This window comes from Penaeus vannamei, chromosome 14 (genome assembly GCF_042767895.1).
Source record: "Penaeus vannamei isolate JL-2024 chromosome 14, ASM4276789v1, whole genome shotgun sequence".
Taxonomy (NCBI): Eukaryota; Metazoa; Arthropoda; class Malacostraca; order Decapoda; family Penaeidae; genus Penaeus; species Penaeus vannamei.
In genome coordinates, this window is record NC_091562.1 from 13,551,138 (window position 1) to 13,560,206 (window position 9,069).

At 46.5% G+C, this 9,069-nt stretch overlaps 1 protein-coding gene across 1 annotated transcript; it reads right to left on the reverse strand.

The window, feature by feature from the left end:
* Positions 1-254: 254 nt before the first annotated feature.
* Positions 255-8,850, reverse strand: LOC138863927 (uncharacterized). Its single transcript, XM_070129432.1, has 3 exons — positions 8,830-8,850; positions 5,228-6,547; positions 255-287 (listed from the first exon to the last, which is right to left on the reverse strand). Exons 1-3 carry the CDS (start codon positions 8,848-8,850, stop codon positions 255-257), a joined length of 1,374 nt encoding a protein of 457 aa, XP_069985533.1.
* Between the last annotated feature and the right edge of the window lie 219 nt (positions 8,851-9,069).

Sequence of the window (9,069 nt, forward strand, 5' to 3'; positions counted from 1 at the left end):
GGAAATAACAACAATGATGACAATAACAAACATAATCACAACACCAATACCAGTTACACCTATACCACGACCCCGACCTACACCTAACTATACGATGAATAAATCCCAAATTTCCATAAATCCTACCGAAGGATTCACCGCAGAGGGACCCGAAAGGACCTCAAGAGACGTCGGGAGCCATCAAGACCTCCTTAAAGATACAGTGACTGATGACAAAGACGAAGCCACAATCTAATCACAGGGTCTTCGTGGCATTAATCCTCCGAAGACTTGGGCTGTTCAATGCCCTAAATGAGGATGGAGCTCTCATTAATTCCCGGTTCTTAGGCTCTTAATGCCGCGACAGAACCGAGCTTCCCTGCCTCATCAGCTGGGGTTCCTTCTGGCTGTCTTTCTTTTGGGGATTTTTTTTTTTCTGTGGTGGGGGGCGGGGCGAGGGGGGAGGGAGGGGTTGGGGGGTGGGTCTTATTGTGTGATAATCTCTCTCTCTCTCTCGACGTTTTCTCTATCATTCTCTTTCTCTCCCTCTCTTTGTCTCGGTTTCTGTCACTATCTCTCTCTCTCTCTCTCTCTCTTATACTCTCTCTCTCTCTCTCTCTATCTATCTATATATATATATATATATATATATATATATATATATATATATATATATATATATATATATATATATCAACCGCTATCTATCTGTCTATCGTGTCGTCTCCCTTCCCTTTCCTCCTATCCTTCCCTTTCCTTCGTCTTTTCCCTCCCCTCGCTTTTCTCTCGCTCCCTTGCCTTGGCTTCCCTTGTTACTCTGTAGTGGCTTCTTCAGTGCCATCAATAGGTCACACGAATGGCACTGGCACTCGGTTCACTAACTCAGACGCTCCAGGCACTCTTTTGGTTCGTTTAGGGGGGGCGGGGGTGAAGGAGGGAGGGAGGGGGAGGGCGGTGGGGGGGAGGGGGTGTAGTTCAAGTAGAGTGTTGGGTTGTGTGGTTTTTTGTGTATTGCATCATTAAGGGTGCTTGCTTTGCTGTGGGACTGCCCTTGTTTTTTTTTTTTTTTTTTTCTTTTTCTTTTTTACTCTGGTGCGTGTTTTTTGTGATGGATCTATAAACATAGATAAACGTAGGCATACGCATACACACACACACTCGCAAGCACACACAAACAAACACACACACACAATCACACAAACAAACAAACAACTCTCCCCCCACACACACACTACCCTCCCCCACACAGACAAACCCCCTACCCGCCCCTAACCTACACACACATTAATAGATATGTATATATATATATATATATATATATATATATATATATATATATATATATATATATATATATATATATATATATATATATATATGTATATATACATAAGTGCGTGCGTTTATGAGCCTTCCTGCGTGCCTGCCTCTCCCGCGGACTCCCCAGCTCTCTATGCATCTACCTTTATTCCTCCCACTTAGAGAATTAAACATTTCTTTATCAAAATCGCCGCCGAAAAAGGCTGGCCGACAGTTACGAAGCTGTTCATGTGTGCAATTGCATATTTGTTTGATTTTATGTGGCGCTGCTGCTTGCAATAGGCTATACGGAGAGAGGAAACAATCCAGGATTCTTGAGGTAAAAAGACTTCCTCAGAGTTTTGATTTAAAGATAATATAGTTTGATAGTAGATAAAAAGAATCCAGTTTGTGTGTTCTTTATCATCATTATTATTTCTTGTGTGTCATTAAAAAAATCCTCTACTTTATATTCGTTTTTTATCATTTTTATTTACTTCTGTTGTTATTTTTGTATCCGAATTCTCTTCTTTTGCTTCATTACTTTCTTTTTTTAATTATATATTCTTGTCTAATTCATTTATTCGTGTTTAGTTTTCTTTACTTATCAATTATTGCACCTTATTTGAATTTCTTTTTCAGTGCCATTTCATCCGTCCTGCTTTATCAATTTATTTTTTCCTCTCTTCACCCTCTCTTCTTTATTGATTTTCTATATTTGTTTGCTCCTCTCCTTGCTTCCAGTCTCTCACATAATTTTTCTTTCGTCTTTTTCTATCTATATCTTTCGTTCGATAGTTCCTTCTTCCTTTGCTTCTATCTCCTCTTTCTCCGCAACCGTGCAATTGCAATGGGAAATATTCATCTGATAAAGAACAGCATGAAATAAAACAAGACTCAGAGCCGCAGCAATAGACTGAATTATTGGAAGATGGAAATGAGAGAGAACGGAGGAGAGAGAGAGAGAGAGAACGAGAGAAAGAACACAGCCGTCGAGTCTCGTTCGGCGCCTGGCAATAAATGAGCCAATTCTCCTTTATATCCCTCGGATAACTCCTGGCTCGAGGGCGATGTGTCTGAGCCAAGGTCCTCCTCGACTTTTGTATATTGTTTCTCTCTCGCTCTTTCTTTCTTTCTTTCTTTCTCTCGTTTTCTCTCTCTCTCTCTCTCTCTCTCTCTCTCCTCTCTCTCTCTCTCTCTCTCTCTCTCCTCTCCCCGTCTTTCTATTTCCGATCGACGTCTTCCCCCTTGCTGCTTTCCCCCCGTCCTCCCTCTTTCTCTCCTTCCCCCCGGCCTCCCTCCCTTCCTTCGCCTTCTCCTCTTTCTCGCTTTCATCTCTTCCCCCTCCTCCTCCTCTTTTTCTTTTTCTTCTCCTTCTTCTTACTCCTCCCTCTTCTCTTTTCCCTCTTCCTCCTTCTTCTTCTTCTTCTCCTCCTCCTTCTCCTCCCTCCTCTTCCTCTCCTTTCCTCCGTCTCCCCTTTCTCCCTCCATTCCACCGGCATTCCTCCCTTCCTTCTCCTCCTCCTCCCCCCCTCCTCCCTCTTCTCTTCCTCTTCCTCCTCCTCCTCCATTCCCATCTCCCACCCTATTTTTCCTCACCCCATCTCAAACTCCTTGAGATTTTTCCCTCTCATTTTTCCTTCCCTTCCCCGATCAACCGCGTGTCGGTAGTCGAAGAAATGTGGATACGCTCTAGCCTCTCGCGCGAAAGAATTTTCCCGCGCTCGCATGTTGTTGATTATGCGCGAGGTTGTCTTCATTTATTTTTACTTTTTTTTGTTTACTGGGTTTTAGTAAAAAAAAAATATGTGAATCTCGTTCGGAAAATGGGCGTTATGCTTCATTTTTTATGGTAATCGCTTTTATTTTATCCTTTTTTCCTTGTATTTTTATACTGTTGTTTAGATCCCGTGACACAAAGGCGCTCTTGACAACAGGGTGAGCAACTAAATATTTATTAGTTTTTTGTCGTTGTTGTTGTTGTTGTTATCCGGAGCAAATGTAAATATCTAGAGACGAAGGTTCTCGGGATAAAATATGCTAGCCGTTTTTTTCTTTTTCTTTTAATAGATGGTACATTCACATCTCGCTCTTTGCAATGCGCTCCATACTGCATTTAGTGTCGATTTATTAATAAACTTAACCTGGAAAGAAATTCATAATATTACATTTATATTTGTATTTCTCTTTCGTTTTCTTCTTTTTTTCCCAGATGGTATATCGTTTAGTTCATACTTTTTGTTCCATGTATTGAATTATTGTGCACTCATTTCGTTGATGAAAAACAGGAGATGATTATCGATATTCAAATCAATAGAGAGAGAGAGAGAGAGCGAGAGAGAGAGAGAGAGAGAGAGAGAGAGAGAGAGAGAGAGAGAGAGAGAGAGAGAGAGAGAGAGAGAGAGAGAGAGAGAGAGAGAGACAGAGACAGAGACAGAGAGAGAAGGAAAAGAGAAACAGCACGAGAAAGAGAGAGAAGGGAAGGGGAAACAGAGAAAGAGAGAGAAGGGAAGGAGAAGCAGAGAGAGAGAGAAGGGAAAGAGAAGCAGCGAGAAAGAGAGAGAGAGAAAGAGAGAAAGAGAAAACAGAGACAGAGAGAACCCTTCCCTCGCCCCTCCCCCGACCCCCTGCCTTCGCCTCCCAACAACCCTCCACTCCCCCCCCTCAAAAAAAAAAAACCCCCCCAAAAAAGATACAAAATATCGTGAATTCCACAACGCGGCGAACTCACGAGAGAAAACAGATAAGGAGCGAGGCGAGCGTCGTAATTAAAACGGCATAGGACTTCGAAACGAAATGACATTCGATGCATATAAATGTCTCAAACACAAAAGCCGACATCATCTATTCAGTCAGAACCGTTTGCAGCGAAGGACCGGGCGCAGCAACCCTTTCCGAACCGGCGTGTGAGGTCGGGTTCGGTCCTTTTGTTTCGTCCGCGGCCGCGTGTTTTGGTTCTGCAGCGGTTCCAGGGTGAAGCGGGGGACTCAGGTTTACATTTGGGTGAAGACTCGGACATGGACTAAATGGTAAGTGTGTCGTGCGGTTGGGTTTCCTGGACACTTTTCCTAACTTTTTTTTCTGGACCTATTTTCAAACTTTTTTTTTTTTTTTTTTTGAGGGGGTGGGTATGGGGGTCACTTTTTTGAGGGGGGTGGGTGGGGGGTGACTTTTTTGAGGGGGTGGGTGGGGGGTGACTTTTTTGAGGGGGTGGGTGGGGGGTGACTTTTTGAGGGGGTGGGTGGTGGGTGACTTTTTGAGGGGGTTGGGGGGTGATTTTTTAAAGGGGTTTGGGAGTGATTTTTTGAGGGGGTGATTTTTTAAGGGGTACGGGGGTGACTTTATTTTTGAGGGTGTGGGTGGGGGGGGGTTGACTTATTGAGGGGGAGGGGGGTTTGAATTGTTTCATGGCTGTTGTTTATCGAACGAGAATGTGGCCACAATAGGCGGTTAATGGTGTTTTATCAACAGGCGAACGTGGAGGGAAAATGGTGTCTTTTTATCGGAATATGGAGAGACCATTTTTTTTATTTTTTTTTATTTTTCTATCTATTTTTTATTCCCTTTCTTGTCTTTGCTTTGTTTTCGTTTTATTTTGATTTCTATTTTCGTTCTTTTATTTTCATTTCTTTATATCTGTATAACTGTTCACGCTCTCTTTCTCTTACTCCTTTCTCTATTTCTCATTTTATTTCTCTTTCACATCTCTCTCTCTTTCTCTCTCTCTCCCTCTCTTTCTCTCTCTCTCTCCCTCTCTCCCTCCCTCCCTCCCTCTCTTTCCTTTTCTTTTTTTATTCCTTTTTACCTCCTTTCTGTTTTTCTAATCCTTTTTTTTACCTTTCTCTTTTTCTTTTTCTTTTTCGTCCTGGTGATATGTGTGTCACCTAACTATTACTATGTTAGGGGCGCGTCCGGAAATGTATTCATGTATGTAAATAGGTAAGAAGACATTTCCCTTTCCCGGATCGAGGTGGGCGTCGGGGGCGGGAGGGAAACGGGATGGGCGTGAAGGGTTGGGGCTGGGCGTGAATTTGTTGGGGTTGGGCGTGAATTTGTTGGGGTTGGGCGTGAAGGGTTGGGGTTGGGCGTGATGGGTTGGGGTTGGGCGTGAATTTGTTGGGGTTGGGCGTGATGGGTTGGGGTTGGGCGTGAAGGGTTGGGGTTGGGCGTGAATTTGTTGGGGTTGGGCGTGAAGGGTTGGGGCTGGGCGTGAATTTGCTGGGGTTGGGCGTGATGGGTTGGGGTTGGGCGTGAATTTGTTGGGGTTGGGCGTGAAGGGTTGGGGCTGGGCGTGAATTTGTTGGGGTTGGGCGTGAATTTTGTTGGGGTTGGGTGTGATGGGTTGGGGCTGGGCGTGAAGGGTTGGGGCTGGGCGTGAATTTGTTGGGGTTGGGCTTGAAGGGTTGGGGCTGGGCGTGAATTGTTGTTGGGGTTTGGGCGTGAAGGGTTGGGGCTGGGCGTGAATTTGTTGGGGTTGGGCGTGAATTTGTTGGGGTTGGGCGTGAAGGGTTGGGGCTGGGCGTGAATTTGTTGTGGTTGGGCGTGAATTTGTTGGGGTTGGGCGTGATGGGTTGGGGCTGGGCGTGAATTTGTTGTGGTTGGGCGTGAATTTGTTGGGGTTGGGCGTGATGGGTTGGGGTTGGGCGTGAAGGGTTGGGGTTGGGCGTGAATTTGTTGGGGTTGGGTGTGATGGGTTGGGGTTGGGCGTGAAGGGTTGGGGTTGGGCGTGAATTTGTTGGGGCTGGGCGTGAAGGGTTGGGGTTGGGCGTGAATTTGTTGGGGTTGGGCGTGAAGGGTTGGGGTTGGGCGTGAATTTGTTGGGGTTGGGCGTGATGGGTTGGGGTTGGGCGTGAATTTGTTGGGGTTGGGCGTGATGGGTTGGGTTTGGGCGTGATGGGTTGGGGTTGGGCGTGAAGGGTTGGGGTTGGGCGTGAATTTGTTGGGGTTGGGCGTGAAGGTTTGGGGTTGGGCGTGATGGGTTGGGGTTGGGCGTGAATTGGTTGGGGTTGGGCGTGATGGGTTGGGGCTGGGGGTGAATTTGTTGTGGTTGGGCGTGATGGGTTGGGGTTGGGCGTGATGGGTTAGGGTTGGGCGTGAAGGGTTGGGGTTGGGCGTAATGGGTTGGGGTTGGGCGTGAAGGGTTGGGGCTGGGCGTGATGGGTTGGGGTTGGACGTGATGGGTTGGGGTTGGGCGTGAATTTGTTGGGGTTGGGCGTGATGGGTTGGGGTTGGGCGTGAATTTGTTGGGGTTGGGCGTGATGGGTTGGGGCTGGGCGTGAAGGGTTGGGGTTGGGCGTGAAGGGTTGGGGCTGGGCGTGAAGGTTTGGGGTTGGGCGTGATGGGTTGGGGTTGGGCGTGAATTTGTTGGGGTTGGGCGTGATGGGTTGGGGTTGGGCGTGATGGGTTGGGGTTGGGCGTGAATTTGTTGGGGTTGGGCGTGATGGGTTGGGGTTGGGCGTGATGGGTTAGGGTTGGGCGGGAATTTGTTGGGGTTGGGCGTGATGGGTTGGGGTTGGGCGTGATGGGTTAGGGTTGGGCGGGAATTTGTTGGGGTTGGGCGTGATGGGCGGAGAATGGGAGAGGGGTTAAGGTGTGTGAAGGGTAGGGGTTAGGTTTGATGGGGGTGAAGGGTTTGGCGTGATGGGCGGAAAGGGGGGGAGGGGTTAAGGTGTGTGTGGTTGGGTGTGTTAAGGGGTGTAGCGAAAGTTTTTTTTTGGGGGGGAGGGGGGGTGATGGGTGGAGGGGGAAGGGGGGATGGAAATGGGTATGATTGTTGGATGGGGCTGGGGGTTAAGAGGAGGATGTAGGGGGGATAGGGGTGGGCGTGAAGGGTGTGGGGGCGGTTAATGGGAGGGGGAAGGGGTGTAGGGATGGGTGTGATGGATGAAGGTGGGGTATTAAGGAGAGGGGGAAGGGGGTGGGGGTGTTCGTGATGGTTGGGGGGGGGCGGTTAAGGGGAGGGGGAAGAGGGTAGGGATGGGCGTGATGGTTGGAGGGGGGGAGGATGTATTAAGGAGCATGGGGAAAGGACAGGAAAAGAGATGGGATAGAACAGAAAAGAGGGGATAGATATAGTGAAGGATAGGGAGGTTTGGGGGATCTAAAGAGGATGAGTATTGGGGACCAGGGGAGGGGGGGGGGGGAGGGAGAGGAGATCGGGTTGAGGGAGATCGGGTTGGGGGGGTAGGGGGTAAAGAGTGGGTGTGGGAGGTGGGGTGGGGGAGGGGTGGGGATGGGGTGAGGGGGGAGGGGGTCGAAGTTGGCTACGAAATCTGCCATGTCTCTCTTCCTGCTGGACATTTGACGCCGGTGCGATTCCGTGTTGTTCCTCCTTCGGTGTGTATCCCATTTCTGTTGTTTTTTTGTTGTTTTTTCTTGTCTCTTTGTTATTTCTTTCGTTCTTTCTTTTCTAACTTTGCTTCTTTCTTTATTCATTTATCTCATTTTTTAATCTATTTTTTTTTATTTATTTTCATTTTTTATTATCATTATTATTATTTTTTTTATGTTCGTATTCCTCGTGTGTGAGTTTTTGTCTTTTTATTCGTCTCTCTCTCATTTTCTGTCTTTCTCAGCCTCTCTCTCTTTCTACTTTCTCATTCATTAGTTCTTACCTTTCTCTCCCTCTCTCTCTTTATGTCTCACTCCTTCTCTCCTCCCCCTCTCTTTCTCTCTCTCCTACATTCTTTTTCTCTCCACTCCCCATATCTATTTTCTTTTTCTCTCATTTTTTGGTTTATTTCGAATCTTTTTCTTGTTGCATTTTTCTTGTTTTATTCTTATTTTTGAAAATGTAGTTTCATCTTTTGTCACCATATTTTTCTTTCTTATTTTTGTTGCTTTTCTTGTTATAGGTTTTTATACATATTTTTCTCTTCCATCTTTCAATTTCTTCACTTTTTTCCTATCTCTTTTTCTCCATGTGTTTTTAGATGAATTTCTCTCCTTTTTCGCTTTCCTTCATCCTTCGTTGAAGTTTTTCCTTTTTATTCACGTGTTTTCTATATTTTTTTTTCTTAATATCCTACCTTTTTATATCCATCGATATTTTAATATCATCATTTTGCGTATATCTCTTCGTCCTTTTTGTTCAAATTGTCTGCCTGTCATTTTGTCTGTGTCCCTCTGTCTGTTTCATCTCTCCCTCTTTCTCTCTCTCTTCCTTCCCTGATCCTTGCCTTGTCTTGTCTTGCCTTTCTCTCTCTCTTTCTCTCTGTCTCTCTCTTTCTCTTCCTCCCTTGCTCCCCCTCTCTCTCTTTCTCTTTTCTCTGTTTCTCTCTCTCTCTCTCGCTCTCTCTGTCTGTCTCTCTCTTTCTTTTCCTCCCTTGCACCCCCCTTCTCTCTTTCTCTCTTTCTCTCTCTCTTTCTTTCTCTCTCTCTCTGTCTGTCTCTCTCTTTCTCTTCCTCCTCTTGCCCCCCCCCCTCTTCTCTCTTTTCTCTCTTCTCTCTCTCTCTCTCTTCTTTCTCTCTCTCTCTCTCTCTCTCTCTCTCTCTCTCTCTCTCTCTCTCTCTCTCTCTCTCTCTCTCTCACACACACACGCACACACGCACCCACACCCACGAGCTCTCCATATTTGGCCCTAAAAACAAAAGCACATTAAAACCTATTCACTCATTCTCCCCTTTTCCATTTACTGTTTCATTATTCTACCGCCTCTCATTTCCTCCTCTCGTCTCACTCTGTTTCCTTTTTCCTTCGAACACATGACAAGGGAACACGGGAGCTGGACCCCCACCCCCCCACCCCACCCCACCCCATCCCATCCTCTGCGTCTCGATGGCGTTCAGTCC